Source organism: Tachyglossus aculeatus, chromosome 15 (genome assembly GCF_015852505.1).
Source record: "Tachyglossus aculeatus isolate mTacAcu1 chromosome 15, mTacAcu1.pri, whole genome shotgun sequence".
Taxonomy (NCBI): Eukaryota; Metazoa; Chordata; class Mammalia; order Monotremata; family Tachyglossidae; genus Tachyglossus; species Tachyglossus aculeatus.
The window spans coordinates 9,831,059-9,854,465 of NC_052080.1; the positions used below are offsets into that span (position 1 = coordinate 9,831,059).

The 23,407-nt window shown below is 42.7% G+C and overlaps 1 protein-coding gene across 2 annotated transcripts in view; it reads right to left on the reverse strand.

Annotated features, from left to right (window-relative positions):
• Window positions 1–23,011, reverse strand: part of SHROOM2 (shroom family member 2) — a 113,183-nt gene extending 90,172 nt beyond the window's left edge. For both annotated transcript variants that reach the window (XM_038757499.1, XM_038757498.1), the window contains exon 1: window positions 22,847–23,011. In XM_038757499.1, coding sequence (XP_038613427.1) covers window positions 22,847–23,011 — 165 coding nt within the window. The remainder of the gene's footprint in view (window positions 1–22,846) is intronic.
• Between the last annotated feature and the right edge of the window lie 396 nt (window positions 23,012–23,407).

Genomic DNA, 23,407 nt, shown 5'->3' on the forward strand with positions numbered 1-23,407 from the left:
CAGTCTCTTTTCCCTTGACAGGAGGGACATGAACCAACACGACTGAAATGCTTGCAGTTGCGTACTTGCTATATGAATCCACTAAACTATTCTGATATTCTTGCGGCTGTGACCCAAAAAACAGTACTGTTTTGTATAGTATATTATGCATAAATATGAAATACTTAATAGTGCAGTCTATTAAAATGATTAAAGTTCAGTTTCTGTGCCAATACTTCCATTTTAGAACTCCTGATAAGCCTTGTGAACCCATATCTAGATGGGGAAAAGCTCAGCCCAAACTAATCACCTGGTTAAAACCTGCTTTTGAGTGTGGGAGAAGACAATCGGGAGCATTTGCAAGTTCTTCCAACTTGACTCTAAGCTCCTCTTGACAAAGACCCCATGGACAGCGAATGTGTCTACCAACTCTACTGTACTGTACTCTCCCAAGCAATCAGCACAGTGCTCTGCACACAGTAGGCACTCAAGTCCCCTGAATGATTGATTAGTGTTCTGGAGTCAGCCACAGATAGTCTTCCAATGCCTTGTTTTGGCACTAGTCTGCTGAACATAATACCACAGTGATTATTGATTATTACTATTATTATTATTTAGTGCTTATCCCTTGCCATTCTGTCCCGCTGCCTTCACCCTCCTACATAACCTTATCTGAATTCTTTTTGAATGATAAACCCCTTCTAGCAAGGAAAGCAGCTCTGGCAGCAGACAACAGGAATGCTTTTAGGTTATCTTTGGATCATATGAGGGTCTGCCATCTAAGTTTCGAGAAACTCACGTTTTTTGGTTTTCTTTAATGACGTTTTTAAGGTGTTTTCTATGTTTCAGGAACTGTTCAAGCACTGGGGTAGATACAAGGTAATGAGGTTAGACACAGTCCCAGTCCCACTTGACTTAATCACAGTCCTAATCCCCATTTTACAGATGAAGTAACACAGAGAAGTTAAATAACTTTCCCAATGTCACACAGCAGACAAATGGTGGAGCCTGGATTAAAATCCAGTTCCTTCTAACTTCCAGGCCCGCTATCTATCCAGTAGCCCACTCTGCTTCACAACTGCAGTTTAGCACTTTAGCTCAACTGATGCCAAATCACCCCACTCCAAGAACATTACTTCACATTTCTGATCCCTTTAATATGTGACTAGACACACTAAGTAAAGGACAAGATAACATATTGCCCCACCAGATGAAACTTTTTTCACCGGTTTCAAATGGATTCATTTGTCTGTCGTAAGCACCTTTGAGGGCAGTGCCTGTTTAATGCCGACACAAACACTTGAAATAGATTTTCACACACTAGAACACAAACCTTTTGGTTTCTCTCAGTCAATCCAAAATACTCATTGAGCACTTAACTGTGTTCAGAGCACTGACCTCCAGGAGTTTACAATCTAATGAGGGGGAAGAATTTTTTAAATTTATTTTATCATGTATTAGTATATTGATGTTTATTTAGTATTGCCCAGTGGATGCTTTTTCATAACAATATTTTGAGAACAGTATAGTAAAGTTACAAGAAGCTTGGCCTAGGTAGAGCATCGTCCTGGGAGTCATCATCACAGCCCCACCACTTGTCTTCTATGTAATCCTGGGCAAATCACTTTACTGTTCTGCACCTCAGTTACCTCACTTGTAAAGTGAGGATTAAGATGATGAGCCCCATGAGGGACATGGACTATGTCCAATCTGATCAGCTTGTATCTACCCCAGTGCTCTGAACACTGCTGAGTACAGTAAGTGCTTAATATCACTAAAACAAAAAGTTACCAGAAACCCAATTTCCCTGGATTAAATAATGTCCCTTGCCACAGGGAAACCAAAGAAGCCTCATTGTCTTCTAATTTTGAAGTCATAAGATTCTCAGGGCTGGAAGACTCTTGAGTCACTATATTTACAATAAACAGAATAACCAAAACTAGCCCAGCAGTGAGTAACTTTCACCTGTACATGAAGTATCTTGCTCTGAGGTGAACACCACCAGAACAATAGCACAGTTTATAAGGTGAGTTGGCATGATTTAAGATGAACAGAAGATAATCACAACGAGGTGCCTTCTTCCACAGCACCCGTCGTTTTAGGCGTTCACTCTCCCTAGCTTCAAAGCCTTATTAAAATCACTTCTCCAAGAGGCCTACCCCAACTAAGTTCTTATTTCCTCTTATCCCACTCCCTTTTGCATTGCCCTTGAACTTAGATTTGCACACTTATTCACCCTCATCCCCACAGCACTTACATACATATCTGTAATTTATTTCTATTAATGAGTGTCTCCCCTGCATGTCTACTAGAGTGTTCTGTGCACAGTAAGCATTCCATAAATACCACTGATTGATTAACTGATAGATCTTCGGCCCATCCTGTGTGAACTGGGACAGGAACTGGAGGAGAGTCAGGCTGCACTGAGAATCTCTAGGGCCGTCATACGTGGCACAGGTAAACCCAGATCAATCATAACAATAATATCAACAATAATATTCCTTAGGCATTTACTATGTGTTCAGCAGTGTACTCAGCACTGAAGTAGATACAATATATGCAGATCAGACACAGTCCCTATCTCACATTGGACTCACAACTAAGTAGAAGGGAGAAAGGATACTGCATCCCCATTTTATAGATGAGGAGACAAAGGCACAGAGAAGTTAAATGACTTGCCCACAGTCACATAGCAGGTAAACGGCAGAGCTGGGACTAGAACTCGGGTCCTCTGAACACAAGCCTGTGGTCTTTCTACCAAACCATGCTGCTGACTGAACTGATGCTGCTCACTATTTTTAAAGAATAAAATGCATTCCCTGAATGAATTGAGTTACTTAGTAAATACTGGCATAATTTGTTAAAATCAAGCAGAGAGATTACTGCTTCTTATTTATGGGAGAATTTCACTAACGGAAAGCTACTATTTTGCTGACACTGTGAGATGTAAAATTGAAATCAGAAAAAAAATATTTCAAAGAAATCAAGGAGGCAAAAAGTACACGAGGCATTAGGCAGCAGTTTTACATGAAATGAATAGTATGACTCAGAAGTTCTTTGTGTGCAAAAACATATCCTCTGAATTTTTGAGTATTTAGGTGGGTATGGACACTTTACCATTGACTTTAGCTTTTACTTTACACCAATCAATCATGGTATTTACTGAGCACTTAGTATGTGCAGAACACTGTACTAAACAAGTGGGGGAGGGCAATAACAACAAAGTTAGAAGACACCTGCCCACAATGAGCTTACTTAAATAGATCTTTCACTCCTTGCAAGGAACTTAAGTAATGGCCTAAAAGGATAAGGTTAAAATGAATGGATAACATAAAAAGGCTCTGGATTATTTATACCTGATCCCATTACCCCAGGCAACTGAAAATAGATAGTATCTTGATAAATAATACATACATATCATTCTCTTCTGGGAATTCTGGAGTAGCTTTTAACTTCTGGACAATTAATTTAATCAGATCCTCAATTTCTGGAGTTTTATTTGATTTAATCATAATATACTATAACTCCTTCAATTTGATTTCATTTAGAACCACAAAGAGAAATAAATAGCATGTGTGTCAAGCAACCACTGAAATACAATACCTACATAGGAAAGGTTAAAAACTACTGAAGTAACTATACTACTAGTGGTCTTTGCAGCCTGCTACCTTAATCTGTAGGTCACCAAAACAAACATTTTATAACAAAAATTACACAGGGATCAAAATCAAATCAAAGAACCTATTTAGCGTAACTAAAATGATGTAATACCCCTGGTCACACAAATTGGTAAGGGGAGGTTTAAGGTGGGAGGATTAAAAGAGAATGGTGCAGGAATGTGAACCAGATTCTGATGACCTTAAGAGACTAGAAACTGTGGTTAAAAGGCTTGGGGAGTCAGAATGCATATATGTAGGTATGTTTTTCCAGGAGGAAAAGAAAAGAAAATTAGAGAGGGTTAAAACTGTCAATTAATTTTATTTCACAGCAATTAGGAGCCACCAACAAAAGGAAAGAGATTCCCCAACCACCAAGGAAATGTCCACTTGTAAAATGTAAACTGAAAAACACGTTGTTGCATGTCTTTTCTTAAGGAAGTTTTGAACTGAATTGGTCTTGATATTGTTATTACATGCCTGCTATTAAGAAAGCTTTCTAATAATTCTTATGAAAGTGTGTCATTATTCACTCTAGGGGAATAACTAAAAATAACGGTTTACTAGAGTTATGCAAAAAATGTTAATTATAATGAAAACTCTCATTGAGGATTTAGCTTGTAATTAAAGGAATTTTCTTTTCCGCCTGCCTGTGTGTTTCTTCATACACTCTAGTCTCACCAGTGCTTAGAACAGTGCTTGGCCTGGAATGCCCTCCCTCCACACATCCACCAAGCTAGCTCTCTTCCTCCCTTCAAAGCCCTACTGAGAGCTCACCTCCTCCAGGAGGCCTTCCCAGACTCAGCCCCCTCCTTCCTCTCCCCCTCCTCTCCCTCCCCATCCACCTGCCTTACCTCCTTCCCCTCCCCACAGCACCTGTATATAGGTATATCTGTTTGTACGTATTTATTACTCTATTTATTTACTTTATTTGTACATATTTATTCTATTTATTTTATTTTGTTAATATGTTTTGTTGTCTGTCTCTCCCTTCTAGACTGTGAGCCCGCTGTTGGGTAGGGACCGTCTCTATATGTTGCCAACTTGTACTCCCCAAGCACTTAGTACAGTGCTCTGCACACAGTAAGTGCTCAATAAATACGATTGAATGAATGAATAGTAAGCTCTTAAATACCAACATTATTATTACAGATGGGCTCTTTCTGAGTTCATCAACACACTAAGTGATCTCTACAACCCCAAATCTAAGTGAGAGGTCATAGTACAGACTTATGCTCACTGACCATGTTAAAACTATAAACTGTTGCATTTGAAAAGGGTATGGAACAGATTTCTGCTCACTGACCATATTAAAATGATATACTGTTGATCAAGAAAAGGGTATGGCGTAGCTTCAGTTTCACTTTGGCCTGACTCTGGGTTGCAGGGTAGTGTTAAACTGGCTGTCAAACTATCAAGTCAAAACCATGTTCTTTTGCCTGGCCCAGGCTTAGCCATACCTCCAAATTCCAAGAGGATCAACTAAATTACTCCTGCCGATTCAAATGGGCTTGGTCCACAGTATAGACATCCCTATCTCAGACTCCCACTGACTTTTCCAACCACCGTGGATTGAGGACTAGAATAATAATGATGGTATTTGTTAAGTGCTTACTATGTGTTAAGCACTGTTCCAACTCCCTTTTCCCACTATGCTGTCAAATGCTACTACTATTAATGCTAATGAAAGATGGTAAGGATTAAGCACCTCCTATCTGCCACTAACCATGCTGAAAGCTGGGGTAAGAGAATCTCATCTTCCCCATTCCAACAGTAATCCTAATTCCTTTCAGTACTTCCTGTGTCCACCTCCCAAATCTCTTAAGACTGTTTAAAAGGAAAGCCATTCCAAGACTGGAGAAATGGTAAAAAGCCTTCCCTATAAACCAATGCTCCCTTGGGGGCAGAGTTCAGGTCTACTGACCCTATTGGGCTCTACCAAGAGCTCGGTACAATGCTTTGCACTGTGAAAGCACTCTATAAATGTTACTGATTGGTTGATTGTTCTGGATTCTTTGTCGTTCACCAGAGAATGTGCTGGAACAGTGCAGACCACAGTGCAGAGCACTGACTGGAAGTAAATGGGGTCGCAGGGGCTCCATGAAGGTGGGGGAATGGTTAAAGAAGTAGGTAGAAGGGTAGTGATACCCCTTTATTCCCCAAAGGGGCAGGTGTTCCTAAATGGAAAAACAAAACAAAAACCCACTCCTCAATCCCGTCAGGAAGCAGGTAGGTTTCACTTGGAGGCCTAAAAGCCAAAAACAAAGTCTGTTTATATGCAAATAAATGGTCCTCTTAGTCTCCCAGAATAACCAAGCTGTTTGCTGTTTCCCCCCAAACAAAATCTGTCATACATGTCAGTGTCAGAATCCGGGGAAACCCATCCAACTTGAAACAGAGATTGAACCTGACCTGTGTTTCTTAGACTTCTGGACTGTCCCACACACATTTATTCTTGACCCTTTTCTTCCTCACAACTCAATCCCTGTGCTCAGTTTAGACTCATCAGAGAATTGATGTTTAATTCTATGGCGGATTAAAGAGTGAGGCCTAGCAGACAAAGCACAGCACTGGGAGTTGGGGAACATGGATTCTAATCTCACTCCATAACTTGCCTCCTGTATGTCCCTGGGTAAATAATAATAATAATGATGATGGCATTTATTAAGCGCTTACTATGTGCAAAGCACTGTTCTAAGCGCTGGGGAGGTTACAAGGTGATTAGGTTGTCCCACATGGGGCTCACAGTCTTCATCCCCATTTTACAGTTGAGGGAACTGAGACACAAAGAAGTTAAGTGACTTGCCCAAAGTCACATAGCAGACAAGTGGTAGATCAAGGATTAGAACCCATGACCTCTGGCTCCCAAGTGCAAGCTCTTTCCACAGAGTCACGTTGCTTCTAAATCACAACTTCTTGATGCCTCAGTTTCCCCATCTGTTAAATGGGGATTCAAGAGCCATTTTCCCTCCTGGCTAGACTGTGAGTCCCATGAAAAACAGAGACTGCACCCAACCTAATTATCTTCTATCAGTGACTGGCACATAGCACATTGGCACATCATTCATTATTCTCCCCCTCCAGACTGTGAGCTCATTGTGAGTAGGGAACGTGTCTACCAACTCTGTTACACTGTACTCTCCCAAGCATTCAGTACAGTGCTCTGCACATAGTAAGCATTCGATAAATACCATTGACTGATAATAAGCATTTAACAAATATTACCATTATTATTATTATTGGCGCCATGGTTAACAGTGTTACAGTAGCCAGTCTGAGTGGGAAGCAGCTTCTGCGTTATCAGGAACCTGGGAGGAAAACAATGATTACAGTGAAAATGCTCTGAGTTTTGGGGTTCTGACAGGTTTCCGCATGCTCTCCTTGCGTCATACTGCATACAAGTGCTGTGTAACATGATGGGGTCGGGAGGGGACGGCAAATTTTTCCCCTACCTCTGACTCCGACCCTGATTCTGCTCCTCTGCCAAGGCCGGAAACAGACCCACCTGAATCCAGCCAATTGCTTCTTTCTCATTCTATTTTCTGTGAATAATAACAACATTGTTAATAATAATAATTGTATTTAAGTGCTTACAGTGATGCCAAGTATGGTGCTAAGCTCTGGGGTAGATACAGGGCAATCAAATCAGGCATATAGTCCAGTTGCTTTGACCAGCAGTAACAGAAGGAACTCCCTAGGACAGACTCAGCAAGCGGTGTCGGATGAGAGAAACTCTCTACAAGCACAGCCAGGGGAGACGTTGAAGCAGAACAGAGATGCAGACAATTGGGGAACTTTCCTTCTTTCATATTCCAACTAGTGGGGGCTGAGGGCATGAAAATTCCTCCTATTGGATGGAGAGTGGGATGCCTGACAAGTCTCCATCTGGGCCTCCTTAACTACGTCCCTGAAATGCTCTTTCCTTGTTTCCCCCTGGTCAAACTCCTGTGGAACAAAGGAAATTGATGAAACGGTGGGGTAACTTACTGTCATTTCTCATTAACACATGCCCCTAAGCTCTGATAGAATTCTATCAACCTGCCCACATATGAACATCTCACCAACAAACTTCAGCCTTACTCTCCCCAGAGGACCTGAAAGACAGCAACAATACTGAAGGAATGGCCAGTTCCTGTGGCCAGGAAAGGCCACGGATTGTTTTACACAGCTTACGACAGGTCATGTTTGTAAAGTTTTTAAAGAAGGGGGGAAATGACTATTTTCAAAACACTGGGTTCAAAAAGGAAGGAGTTTGCATGCCTTCTAGCTAGTTCTGGACATACTTCATAACCACATCATTTTGATTACTGAATTTTTAAGAAAGAGGAGCCTATCCCTGCAGCTTTCTTTCCAAGCCTCCAAAAGAGGATGAGCTAGCTTTCACCCCTGGGAAATCCCCTCGCTGCCTTCCAGTTACCTTTTAAAACCAGATGCTTGATTTAAGTGAAAGACATTGCTGCTTTTCTTCCCCCCAGATAAAGTGACAGCCCTTCCCAAAAGACTATTGAAAAGATTGTCACCTGGTGGGCAGGCTGAATCCTCACTTTAGAAGATGTGTCAGAGAAGATGTTTAGCTTGGATCATCGTAACTTAAGCAAACTAGGAGACTGTCCTGGAATCGAGTGTCTTAAGGCAAAATGTCCACATTCTCATCAGCCTGACCCAGCTAAACCCTGCAACAGTTCAAAAGGGTAAAATTCTTGTGTGCCAGAATCATATAAGCACAGCAGGGCAACTCATGTGTTTGCTTGCATTCTTATACCCAGAATGCTTTTCCAGCTTACCACAATTGTTCTATGGAATCTCTGCTTCCAACTTCAAAGAAAAAATTGAAAGCTTTTTTAAAAAAAATGCATTTCCATATGCATTAACTCTTTACTTCTGAAAGTAGATGGGTGAAACATTTCCCTACTTGCAAGTTACAGCACCTTCCATGGGTCTCTCAGTACAGTGAGACAATTTTATGTAATAAATGCTGGAAATGGGTTTTGGTGTGAGTAGTCTGTTTAGAGAGAGATCTTAACAAACGTCTGAAAAAACCCCAACAGACACTAATCGCTCTCAAGGCTATTTCCCAAATGGCTTCCCTGTTTAATTCGAGATGATGATTATGAGTACTTAGTACAAAGAAGCTCCACAGCAGTCACTGGTAAAAATGGCAAAAGCACAGTTTTGCTGCTAAATCTGGTGAAGACTATTCAAGTGGTGACCATTGCATCTGGACTCAGGGCTGACAATTGAACTCAATTTGTTTCTCACAGTGCACCAGGCTGCTATCAAATACTGCCCATTTCCAATTACTCTTGGCTCTTGCTGTGTGATAAACCACTAACCCACAGGCAAAAACACCTCATCTCTTATTAGAATGTAAGCCCCACAAGGGCCGGACAAAGGACAAAGCAGAAGGACAGCTTATCCACTTAGCAATTCCCTGTGGCATTTGACACCATTCCCGGTACACACAGGATGAATTAATAAATGTTTGGTTATGATGGGGAAATTGTAAATTACTGTAAATTACTAATCTGATCAAGTTAATAGTTCTCATACCCCCTCGCCTAAAAAAAGTTTTACAAAATCCCAACTGCTCCCAAAGCATGGGCCGGAGAGCTCCTGAGATTGGGCTAGTGGAAAGATCACGAAACCTGTAGTCAGGTCACCTGAATTTCAGTCTGAGCTTCAGCACTTGTCAGCTGTGTGACCTTCGGCAAGTCTCAATCTCTCTGGGCCTCAGCTTCCTCCTTTGTAAAATGGGGAAGATACCTGTTCTTCCTTCCATCTTAGATGACGAACCCCACCATGGGACAGAGAGAGTGTCTGATATGCCTATTCTGTAACTACCCCAGTGCTTAGCACAGTGCTTGGTACCCAGTAGGCACTTTAATTTGTCAAATTCTGCTAATATTATTTAGTGGTTTCTTGCAACATCATGACAACTTTCACCTCATCACGATCAGGAAGTCATCATGTTTTGAATGCTGATTAAAATGGGTTCCAGGAGCCACCACAATCGTGACAATCTCCGTGATAAGAAAAACGCTCACTCCAATACAACTTGGCTGAGGCAGCCGATGGGGTCCACAACCATTTCTTCTAGCATCGTTTTACTTTCCATGAGAAAGGTACGGTAGAAACATAATCGTTGTCATCCAAACTTGTTTTTGGTACAACACTGATTTTTCCAAAGCATTTTCACATCAATTACCTCATTTTACCTCTACAAAATCCTTGTGAGATAAGAAGAGGTAGGTAATGTCGCTATCCCCATTTTACAGATGAACAAACTAAGGCCAAGAGAGGCTAAGTGTCCCACTCATGGTCACAAAGCAGGTCAGGGGTTGGAACTAGAACCTGGCTTCCTTAACTTGGGTTATAGAAGAACAGAGTACCCTCTGCCTACAATAGGGGCAACAAAGATGTCTGAGGGACTACCAAGGGGGTTTCCCATGCTGACACTCAACTTCTTGGTTGAGAACTACCTTCTGGTATCCCTAACATTCTCCACTCATCACCCATGTACAGACCACCCTAACATGGCAACCCAACAGGCTCGGATGCCACACACTAGTAATCTGATTTTTAGCACTAATATAAGAGAGTTACAAGTTTGACAAAACAAGTCCAAGCAACTAGGGACCCTCTATTTCTGGGGTGGAATGGGGCAGAGCGGGGTGAAACAGGCTGGGGGCACAACACTCGGCCCGCAGATTCTACCCGGCCAGCAGATTGGTTCTCTCTGCTGCCAACTGATCTGTCAAAGCAGCTGAATTTCCACCCACTCTGATTCCGCCTTGGCTCTAAGCCTGCCCAGAATAGTTGCCATTACCCACGTGTCACCACTCGCTCACAGGACCCCCCCCCCCCCCCGCCCCATACACAGGAAGAGAAGCAGTGTGGCTCAATGGAAAGAGCACAGGCTCTGGAGTCAGAGGTCATGGGTTCCAACCCCGACTCCGCCGCTTGTCAGCTGTATGACTTTGGGCAAGTCACTTAACTTCTCTGTGCCTCAGTCACCTCATCTGTAAAATGGGGATTAAGACTGTGAGCACTCCGTGGGACAACCTCATCACCTTGTAACCTTCCCAGCGCTTAGAACAGTGCTTTGCACATAGTAAGCGCTTAATAAATGCCATCCTCATCATTATTATTATTATTAAGTTGGGCATAATAATAAGCACTCCATACATGCCTAACGCTGCGCTACGCATAGTAGTAGAAAAAAGATTATTCATTCATTCAATCATATATATTGAGCACTTACTGTGTGCAGAGCACTGTACTAAGCGCTTGGGAAGTACAAGTTGGCAACACATCGGATCCAGTCCCTGGCCCACGACCTGAGGAGAAATGTCATTTAATTCCCATTTTACAGATGAGGAAACTGAGGCAAATAGTGGTTAAGTGACTTGCCCAAGGTTATACAGGAGGCAAGTGGTGGAGCTGGGATTAGAACCGGGGTCTCTGGGCTCCCAACCCTGAGCTCTTTCCACTAGGCTACACTGCTTCTCTGAGGTGTCTTTTCAGCCAAAGTGAAGGCTCCCCTACTACCCCTGCTCTAGAATGACTGGCTCCGATTGATAGCATCAAGGGCACCAAATAAGAAACGATTTAAGGGGGAGGTGCTATAGTGTCTTTTCCACAACGGCTTACCAAGGACAACCCTGTGGTACAGTAAATATCCCTCTCAACACTCTCTGACCTTGGCAGTTCCAGAAGCTTTTGGAATACACAGTAAAAATCCAATTACCCAAACTAATTAGGCCCGTGGTTAGACAGATAATCAAACAAAACTGAAGAGCCAAATCAAAAATAAGAAGCATGGCCTAGTGGAAAGCACGTGGGTCTACAAATCAAAGAACCTAGGTTCCAATCCCAGCTCCACCACTTGCCTGCTGTGTGACCTGGGTTGTCACAATTTCCCTGTGCCTCAATTTCTTCATCTGTAAAATGGGGATTCAATACCCCTTCTCCCTCCTAGTTAGGATGTTGAAGTGGGACTGTGTCTGACCTGACTAATTTGTATTTACCCAAGTGCTCAGTACACTGCTTGGCACTAGTAAGTGCTCAGCAAAGACCACAATGATTAAGGCTGCTAACAACGAGGGAGCAATGCCAGCAAGCTCCATTCTCACAATGCACTTGCTTTCCAATATGTACAGTGCCCCACACCAAATAGGTGCTCTATGACTGCTACTGCTACCCCTACTACAGAAGCACAGGAAACCATCAGAATTAAAATTGATCCTGCAATCCATTAGTGATATTTAACCCTCTCCCATGGGTTAGAAACACCACAGACATTCAGTGGCGATTAGTGAGAACATTTTTGCCCTTCTCTGCATCACTCATCAGTGCAGCCTGCTAAGTATAAAAGTGCTTTCGGGTCATCTGAATAATAATAATGGCATTTATGATGAGCATGCTCAATTTTCACCTGTATTTTGTACACCAGTGCCAGAGTGTTAAGGTCTCCTATGTGTATTCTCACCTAGCACTCAGGACAGTTCTCTGCATACGGTAAGGGCATGACAAATACTATTACTACTAATGCTCTATCCCATTTTCCATTTTAAATAAGATTCTTATTTTCTCTGAGCCTAATTCTTGGCCTCCCCTAAACTGCAAGATCATTATGGGCAGGGAACATGTATTCCAACACTCTGCCAAGAACTTAGTACAGTGCTCTGCACAAACTAAGTGCTCAATAAATACCAGATGAACTGACTTCAAAAGTCATGTGCAGTGTATCAGTGTATGATGTTTTTCCCTTAAGCCTAAAACATATTACCGTAAAAGTATTCTGCAACCCTTTTTATAGCACATTCCTCTGGTGTTTTCTGGGTAGCTTTATATCTGAGCTTTGGTAACTCCTCCATCAAACCACATTATTTTTGAAATAGCTTCCTTGTTAATTACAAAAAAATGTATTTTATTTTTCAAGTCTTGATAGATAGCTCCCAGGATACTATTCTAGTTTATCATCACGTACTTTATTGTATGACTTTCCAAAACACTTCAATTCCATGGTTGCAGCTCTCTTAATCACCTTCCATTCTTCTCCCCTCACCCTCCCTAGTCACCATACCTAGGGTAACCTGGTGGTCCAGCCTGGTGGTCCAATTCACCGGTTTTTAAAAAAAATGGAACGCTGCTCCTCTCCGTGAGAGGGATTTCAGCATGTCATCTAAGTGACCATTAACAGCAGCCCTGGAAAATCTGCAAATTAAAATATTTTGTAGGAGCAATTAGAGCTCATGTCCCGAGGAAGAAAACGATACATCACCCTGAGTTGCTAATGAATGTGCAATTACATACCTGGATAGAGGGTGGTGTTGGCTTTTAATTACTCTTCTCCGAAATCCTGGTTACTGCTCAAGATGGACTAAACATCTCCTGCAACGGGGGGGGGGCGGTGTCTGCTTACAAATTATTGCAAAAATAATCTATGTTCTTAATCAAAAGGGAACAGATGCACTTGTGATCCAAATGGTAACATGGGCATACTTTCAAACAAACATTTTCTTAATTTCATTATTCAAAATTTGGCACAACTAGAACAGGGGAGGTAGCCATCCTCTGTCCATAAAAAAACCCAAAAAAACATTAGCAGCCCCCTGACCTATCAATGTACATTTAACAGCTAGACTGCAGTTTTCCAAAATGCCTAGGTACAATAAGTGCAAAGTAGATATGATAATGTGATTCTTTTCATTTAACTTATACAAACTTCCTATTAAAATTATTATGGCTTGAACAAGCCAGTTTTCACAAGCCAGTTTTCCTAGTTCCTAGTTACCATACATTCATTAGCTGCACCACCAACAATCCATTCTACAAACTGACTGACCTCTCCTACTCCCTCTTCTATGCTCCAGGAGAGGGGCAGGTACAAAAAAACTGCAGAGGCTAAGATAATGGCTTCACACACACCCTCTTCCCGAACCCACCCAGTGCTAAATGGATGAAGGTGATGCCTTCCTTTCACTTCCACCAGGATGGAAACCCATGTGATGTTGGTTCATATGTGTTCCACAGTCCAATTAATTCATGGCTTTTCAATGGTCTTTTGAAAACAGGTAGAAACTTAAGGTCCAAAGCATTTAGAGCATGATTCAAGTTCACTAAACCATCCAGTAGTCAAACGACTTCAAGGCTAGTATCTCAGTTGCCAGTCCAACAGGAATCTCAAGCAAGGTGCTTACCTCCCTCTCTGTAGAACAGTGATGACACAACCAAGCCATTATCATTCAAAAATTGGGGAACCTCTCTACAAAAATATTTTTGGAGGTTCACTCTGCCCATAAACCTCAGCTCACATGAATACACCGCCACACTCCAGACCAGATTAGGTAACATTTCCAATATCTAAAAGGTTTTAGTAATTATGTTCCCACATCTCTGTCCTCAGCTAGAAGAAAACAGGTAGGAGATGGGGAGAGATTTTCTTCCTACTCCTAATTATGTGATGAAGTCCAATCTTAACATTTCCCCTAGACATACACCTAAAGCTTATTATCTTACCTATTTAAAGCTATTGCAGCTACACATTCACATCAATATATTTGAGATTCAAAATGCCACTATGAAACTTCATTTTTACGGTGTCTGTAGGAAAATAGAATAAGGGATCTTTTCTGGCCTATACCCAAACCAGATAGGCAGTGCATTCCTTCAAGGTGAACTCCAGCCCAACAGCACTTATGTACATATATATCCATAAGTTATTTATATTAATGTTTATCTCCCCTTTGAGACTATTAGCTCGTGTGGACAGGGAATGGGTCTAGCAACTCTGCTGAACTCTCCTAAGCTCCTAGTACAGTGCTCTGCACAAAATAATTGTTCAATAAACATCACTGATCCATTCAACAGGCTGCAATCCCATTTAATTTTATATTTCAAGACAATCCAAGTTGGTTGAATGTGGTTTCAAATCACTTAAAATAAGAAATTTCTTAAGATTTGGAATAATTCACTGAGAGGACCAGAATGAGTTACTGGAGGAAAAAAACATAAAAAACACGAATTAAATCGTTTAAAAAAGAGTTTCTGCAAACTTATGGAAAATAGGCTCACAATCGGTCATTCTATGCTAGTGGAGATGTCACAAGGTTTCTCTCGCCCTGAAAATTTATGTCAAGGAATGAAACCATACTCTTGGCTTATTTGGCCTTGGTCTAACATACAAAAGTATTTATCTTCTTCCACCAACATGTTCACCATTGTTTTAAATCATCAGGCAAAGCAGATGGCACTTCCCCAGTAAAAGTTTTATTGAATTTACATGCAGGAAGGTTAAAACAAATCAACAAGCCTCTTAGATCTACTTAAATGGCATGTTTATGTTGTTTTCACCTCTAGGCTTCATTATTAAAGGTAAATGTTGTTAACCAAGGAGCCAAAACACAAAACAACCTTTTGTTCCTGCCTTCTTTCCCAAAACATATTAATGCTTTTGTGAAAGCCTTTTTTGAGAGATCCAAATGCCAATTTCACTTACACCTATAAGGTCAAGATTCAAGCCCCAGAGAATATGCCATCAAACCCTGGTAAACTTCAAGTAATTGACATTATAGTAAAGGACTAAGAAATAACATGGAGGACAATCTTCAGGAAGAGCTTTAAAAAGTTGATTTGCAGGAAGTAACAGAGGATGTTCTAGATATGAGAATCTGTTCCAACTACAGCAGAAGAAGAGACAAAAGGAGGAAGGCGAGGAACAGCATGACACAAAGTAAGAAAACAGTAGGAGGCAGGGACTTTGAAAAAATGGTGGTTCTTTCTCTTTTAGAGTAAGTCAGATGGGCGGATGGTTCGGGAGAGTGGAATAATACAAAATATCACCAATAACAACAACATTCGTACTGACTGGTTGAATCAAGGAAATATCAATCGATAGTGTTCATTAAGCACCTACCTTGTGCGGAGCACTGTACTCAGTTGTACTGTATCTGACCTATTTTCTATCTGCCCTAGAGCTTAGTTCAGTGCTTGGCATATGGGAAGCATTTGACAAATCCCAAGCGCTTGGGAGAATTCAACAAATGTGTGCACATCTATAAAAACCATTTTAAGGAGAAAGGGAAAAATCAGGAAAGGGGGAAGAAGAAACAAGCCCAAGTTCAATTCACTAACTCACTATAGCTTGAAATATATTTGCCAAATCCAAACAAATACCTAGAGAAGAACTGGACGGAAGCACCTGATTAAAGAAGGAAAAATCTGACTGATAAGTGCCCAAGCTCAGAGTGAATAAGAAGGCTCCGGGGATTTAACAACGCCACCGAAATAGGCTAAATGGCAATAAAACTCAGCAGCCAGGCGGTTGGGTCCCCCACTTTCAAGCCAGCAGCCTCAGCCAAATTCCCTCTCCAAAGTCAAACTGTACGGGTGGGACCCCTAGAGCCAGAAGAGACCGCCATGAATTTCTCCCCAGGACAAAAGGGTCCCAGGACACTGCACTGGGGACAATTTTATCCATTCTATAGCACCTGGAGAAAGCCATGAGGGGCTTTTTGGGAAGAAACGAAATGTTACCAAAATAGGGACCTGATACTTGTCCCTTATTCTTTTCACTGAAATGACCTAAATTTAAAGGGTGTGTAAGCTCCTTGTGGGCAGGGAACATCGCACTTGTATATGCTGCACTTCCCCAGTTATTTGTACAGTAGCAAGTGGATGCTCAATAAATGCTACTGCTGTTAAATGTGTTTAGCAGTTTGGGAGTTTGAATGTGTGTTCATGCAGTATTACTTAAGATTGGGTTTATGGTTATTGAAAACCTTACTTTGGAAAGGTTCATCTGTTTAACTCCCCTTCCCATCCCAGTGAAAAAGCGTTATACAGCACCGATCTTCCTTGGATGTATGAACGTAAAAAGCTTTTCCTAAACAAATCGGAGCAGCTTTCCTCTGCTGTTTCAAAGGCAGAAGATAATGTACTGGCTTAATTAAATGGTATTACTATATTATGCGCTACAGTCTTCTTGTCTGCCCTCACAGATTATCCCATCACTAGTGAGGGTCAATGCCTACATTAAACCAATGCTCCTCATTTTTTATACTGCTTCAAACCCTTTTCATAAATATATATTTCTGTTGATCATAGCTATTAGCCTATAAAATGAATTGACTACATAAAAAGACAAATATCTAGTAGTGTTTAATTTCCACTTTTTTTCCAGAACCACCCTTAATCTCTCACATTCAACCTGAAAATAGTGTAAAACCAAATTCTGAGCTAAAAGCTGAACAGGTGTCTCATATTCATTCATTCATGCAGACATATTTATTGAACACTTACTGTATGCAAACCATTATACTAAGTGCTTGGGAGACTACGATATAACAATATGATCTCCATTGACTAGAAAACACATCATTAAACTTTTCACCTTCATCCACCTCCAAAAATATAAAATAGCTCCCCAAAACCAGAGCAGTACCTATCTCCAAGTACCTAATTGGAAACTCAAGGGGAATTTTGACAGTTAGAGCAAAAAAATCGCCACGGTAGCTTTCAGTTGCATTGTTTTAGTAACTTTCAAAAGGACCAAAATCCTCATTAATCCTTACATTATCAATGAACTATAGAGTGAGAAATATTTTTTCAATGGGGAAGTTAAGGTAAATCTAACCTAATATCGATACAGAAGGAATGGACAGAATTAGAAAGCAAACAGTATCTTGACTCAGTCTCTACAAAATTGTGGGCATGATGCTGATGATTATCATAATAATATTATTACTAATAATAATGGTATGTGTTAAGAACTTATGATACACCAAGCATAGTACTTAGCTTGGGGGTAAATATAAATAACCAGATCAGATACACTCCCTAAATGAAGCTTACAGTCTAAGTAGAGGGGAGAACACATAGTGACTCCCCATTTTACAGATGAGGACACAAACACAGAGAGGTTAAGTGCCTCGCCAAGGTTACCCAGCAGGCAAGTGACAAAGCCAGGATTAGAATTCACAACCTCTGGCTCCCAGGCCACTGCTTTCCAAGTGTCCCTGTGACTAGAATTTGGAAAAAAGACTCTTGAATACCTTAAAGTGCCAATTTTTTTTAAGGGGGTGTCTAACAATTTCCTATTCCACTGAATACTAAAAAGCCAATTCCACCTCAATATGGAAAAGGAAGGAGTCTAGATTGGGAAGGACCACATCATCTTTTCACAATCAGCATTTTTGGGGCACCTACACTGTGCAGAACACCATAATAGATGCATCAGAACATATAGTAGAAATAAAAGACTCAGTTCCTGCCTTCAAGGAGCTGGCAATCTCATACGGAAAACAAGCAGACCTAAAATTGCAAAACACCACAGGGAAAGTGAGCCAACCTCACGTGATAGGGTGATCAGCTAAAACTGAGAGGGACCAACAAGTTTCACTTGGGGTATAAGGGGTGGGGGATTTGATTTCATTGTCTGTTGTTCTGTTATTGCTCCATTCTGGAAGAAGGGGCTGCTTGCATTTCATGTTAAGAGCACGGGCTTGGGAGTCAGAGGTCATGGGTTCTAATCCCTGCTCCACCACTTGTCAGCTGTATGACCTTGGGCAAGTCACTTAAATTCCCTGTGCCTCAGTTACCTCATCTGTAAAATGGAGATGAAGACTGTGAGCTCCACGTGGGACAACCTGATTACCTTGTATCTACCCCAGTGCTTAGAACAGTGCTTGGCACATAGTAAGTGCTTAACAAATACTATTATTATCACTGACTGAACTGATGAGCACCTTGCTCTTTCCTCCTCCCTGCAAAAAGACTCCTCTGGCATGGGTGGTGCCTGTCACCCCCACGAAAGGCAATGGGATACTGGCTCAGAGAGCCTGCTAACAAATCACTAATGATTACTTCTTCCCGCCACCTAAGACTGTCGGCCTTCCAAGTACTCACCAGACCTGATTTGGTCTGGCCTTTGGGCTGGAAAGGGAGCCATGCGGATGGGTGAATTAAATTCTTTGGAAGAGTATCAGGCCTAGAATAAAGGTAACACAATCACCTATGGTACCGACTCGTTGCTGACATAGGATTAACTCTGCTTAGGTTCATTCGGCAGCAATTTAATTTTGGATGATGGTCCAGTCTTCGGGTCTAGTCTCTAAAGGAAATTAAATCGCGTGACCATCAGGCTAGACCCAGTGGTACTTTCCGTATTTCTTTTCTCTCATCTAAGGATGTAGAAGGTTTCTACTCACCCTATCGCAAATCCTCAAAATGCAGAAAATAGCATAGTATTAGCCAGTTCATTTCCCAGGAGGTCCAAAGGCACCTTAGGGGAGGCAGACCACTCCTAATCACCCGCAATATGTCAATCCCAGTAATAAGATCAATTAGAGCCTCAGAGCGTCTGACTTGCACACTCTTCCTCTTGTCATTCTCACCCAGCCTAAAAGTCTTTGTTTTGATTTTTGCCCCATCCGAGGCTTGGAAACAAAACTCAGGGAAAAGTGGCTCCCTCCAAGCCATCCGAGAATTGGGAAAGACAAATTCAACAAAACAATTTTTAAATGAAGCGTAAATCAAATGATCAAAAGCCCCTTGCCAGACCCGTCAATAATTTCAGGGGGGATAGGCATATTTGGGAAATCATTTATGCTTAAGGAATGATGAAGCAATTGCATAGCTTCACATAAAAGTTAAGCTAGAGCAAACATCCCCTCAAAGGATATACCCAAGTAGATCACTTTAAGGGATTACTATTTCAAGGAGACGCTAAGATGAACGACCGGTATTACCACCTGATAGGTTAAAGTTTGGGGTCAGCAAACTTCCAGTGTTGCAACATTGGCTTAGTTTCTCTGGGGGGCTTGCAGAGATAATAGTCTAGTACCATTCCTCAGGTGACACAGAAATCAGATCCGCAATTTTCCCTTCTGCCCTTTCTACTAGACTTTCTGAGAGTTGGAAGGATTGTCCATCTTGGAGTTTGGTACTCGTGAGGAGACGGAAGTGAATTTCAATCTCTATGACAAGTCAGGAAATCTCTGGAGCAGCGACATTGGCCGTACCTGAAGAGAGTGCAAACAGCACGCAGGGCATCAGACACCCTACGGCTTTTCATAAGCTTTCGTTGCAACTGAATTGGAGCGTATCTGGAAAAATGCCTATTCATTCCCTCTAAATGCAGAAGCCACAAGGCTGCATGCCTATGCAAGGTGGTAGTGGAATGTGAGCTGCTGTCCAAGGACGGGAAACTCCATGGAGCCCAAATGAATATGAATCAACCAACTCCCTTTTAGAGAATCAGTCTCTTCTGTTCTCTCAAAAACAAACAGAAGTTTGCAGGCAGGAGCACGGCGTCACCTCTTCGCCTGAAAAGAAAAGCAGGCAGGCAAAAATATCTACCAGACCTGTGAAAGATGATTTTTTTTTGGGGGGGGGGGGGGGGGGAGGGCCGAGGGGCTAAGAGAGAAAGAAGGAAAGGAGGAAACAGGAGACCCCTTTCTCCTGAGAACAAACTCTCAGGCCCATAAAAGTTTTTACATGGTCTAATAGGTTTTACTGCTTATTTATCCTCCTTGTGTTTCTTGAATCCCAGGGCAAGGGGGTGGGGGGGGGGGGAAGGAACAGGAAAAGTAGCAGACCAAAAAGCAACCCGCAAGTACCTAAGTTTTGAGAGCACTGGATACAAGAGACTTCAGAAGGGCAAAATTCTTCTACCTTCTATTCCTTACATGACATAAAGAACACAACTACTTGGCTAGAACTCGTCATATGAAAACCTTATAAGAAAATCGATTAAGTCAATTTCCCCAACAACAAACTACTGCTCTGCCACTTGTCTGCTGTGTGACCTTGAGCAAGTCACTCAACTTCTTTGAGCCTCAGTTTCTTCATCTGTAAAATGGGGATTGAATACCCATTCTCCCACCTGCTTAGAGCAGGAACCCCATGTGTGAGCCCGTTGTTGGGTAGGGACCGTCTCTATATGTTGCCAACTTGTACTTCCCAAGTGCTTAGTACAGCGCTCCGCACACAGTAAGCGCGCAATAAATACAACTGAATTAATGAATGGGACAGGGTCTGGATCCGACATGATTATCTTATTTGTACCCCAACAGATTGGTTCACTGCTTGGCACGCAGTAAGCACGTAACACATTCCGCAATGATTATCATTATTATTTCCAGAGTTTAATACGTATGTTCACCTCGACAGAATGCTCCGCAAATACACTTGGGAATAGGGTGACATTTTCACCTTGATGGAAGCGTATTTATCTGAAAGATTTTATCATGTATACATCATGTGACCGTAGCTCAGTGACTTGGCAGGTATGCCTTAAAGAGATAAATACCTTAATACTGGGCAGTTTAAATGCGTAAATAATTTATTACTCTTCCGTTTCTGAAAACGAGCCAATGAAGCGGGATCCCCTTAACGTGAAACATGTTCAAACTACTACCACAGCCTTCAGAATTTGGGATACAGAACAGAACAGCTCATGAAACTCACTAGAAGGGGGACTTAAGGACTCCCAGTAATTCAGACTGCCTGCGGTGAGGAAGGAATGTGGAGAAAACCAATAAGTCACCTTCACAAGCTTCTGGGAGTCAACAGATTTTATATTTTAAAGGGGGATCCAGCCTCGTGGAATGCTCTTGTTCAACTCTTCTAGACTGTGAACCCGTTGTTGGGTACGGACCGTCTCCATATGTTGCCGGCTTGTACTTCCCAAGCGCTTAGTACAGTGCTCCGCACACAGTAAGCGCTCAATAATTACGGTTGAATGAATGAATGAACTCTGCTCATGGACTCTCTCAACCCTGTGAGAAACAGTGGAGTTCCTCTGTACAAACAGCACTACCGGAACGGGCTTTGGAGGCAGAGGTCATGGGTTCAAATTCCGGCTCCGCCACTTGTCACCTGTGTGACTTTGGGCAAGTCACTTCCCAGACCGAGCCCCTTCCTTCCTCTCCCTCTCGCCCCCCTCTCCATCCCCCCATCTTACCTCCTTCCCTTCCCCACAGCACCTGTATATATGCCTGTACATATTTATTTATTTATTTTACTTGTACATATCTATTCTATTTATTTTATTTTGTTAGTATGTTTGGTTTTGTTCTCTGTCTCCCCCTTTTAGACTGTGAGCCCACTGTTGGGTAGGGACCGTCTCTACATGTTGCCATCTTGTACTTCCCAAGCGCTTAGTACAGTGCTCTGCACACCGTAAGCGCTCAATAAATACGACTGATTGATTAGTACAGTGCTCTGCACACAGTAAGCGCTCACTAAATACGATTGATTGATTCTCTGCGCCTCAGTTCCCTCATCTGTAAAACGGGAATTAAGATTGTGAGCCCCACGTGGGACAACCTGATCACCTCGTATCCCCCTTGCGCTTAGAACAGTGCTTTGCGTGTAACAAATATTATTATTATTAATAAAATAGTATTATTATTTTAGACGGTGAGCCCACCTTTTAGACTGTGAGCCCACTGTTGGGTAGGGACTGTCTATGATGCCAACTTGTACTTCCCAAGCGCTTAGTACAGTGCTCTGCGCACAATAAGCGCTCAATAAATACGATTGATTGATTGATTAGTACAGCGCTCTGCACACAGTAAGCGCTCAATAAATACGATTGATCGATTGATCAATCAATTGATCTGCGCCTCAGTTCCCTCATCTGTAAAACGGGGATTAAGACTGTGAGCCCCACGTGGGACAACCTGATCACCTCGTATCCCCCTTGCGCTTAGAACAGTGCTTTGCGTGTAACAAATATTATTATTATTAACAATAATAAAATATTATTATTATTTTAGATTGTGAGCCCACTGTTGGGTAGGGACTGTCTCTCTATGTTGCCAACTTGTACTTCTCAAGCGCTTAGTACAGTGCTCTGCGCACCGTAAGCGCTCAATAAATACGATCGATTGATTGATTGATTGAGGGCGGTGTCAAGGCCCCCCCGCGGGAGCGCGCGGGGCCGATCCGCTCCGCTTTCCAGAGCGTTGCGGGCGGTGTCAAGGCCTCCCCCCCCCCGGGAGGCGCGTGCGCGCGGTCACCTGGAGCACGCGCGCGCGCGGCCGATCCGGCGCCTAACTCCGCTTCCAGAAAGTTGCGGGAGGTGTCAAGGCCCCCCCCACCCTCCGCGGGGGCGCGCGGCCGATCCGGCTCCTAACTTCGCTTCCCGAAAGTTGCGGGCGGTGTCAAGGCCCCCCCCTCCCCCCGCGCCCGGGGTGCCTCCTTACCTTGGTGATGATGAGCGGCTCCCCGTGCTCCTTGCCGCCCTTCAAGGTGAAGCCCCAGGGCGCGCCCCCGCGGAGCACCACCTCCAGCAGCCTGGCCCCGCCGGCCCCCCGGCCCGCCTGCTCTGCGAAGCGCTGCGGCCAGCCTCGGGGCTCGCCGCCGTCCATGGCCGCCCGCGAATGGCTCGGCAGGGCGACGGGCGCGCGCGCGCGCGGCCGGGGCGCGCGACAGCCCGGGGAGGGGAGGGGCGGCGCGTGCCCGCGGGCGCGCGCCGGCCCTGCCCCCGGCGACAGGAGACCAGGACCTGATCATCATAATAATAGTAATAATAATCATAATAATAATAATGGCATTTATTAAGCGCTTACTATGTGCAAAGCACTGTTCTAAGCGCTGGGGAGGTTACAAGGTGATCAGGTTGTCCCACGGAGGGCTCACAGTCTTCATAATAATAATAAATAATCATTATTAATAAAGCATTACTTAATTAATTAATTAAATCATTACTTATTCATTAATTAGTAAATCATTATTATTATGAGTAATTATAATCATGGTATTTG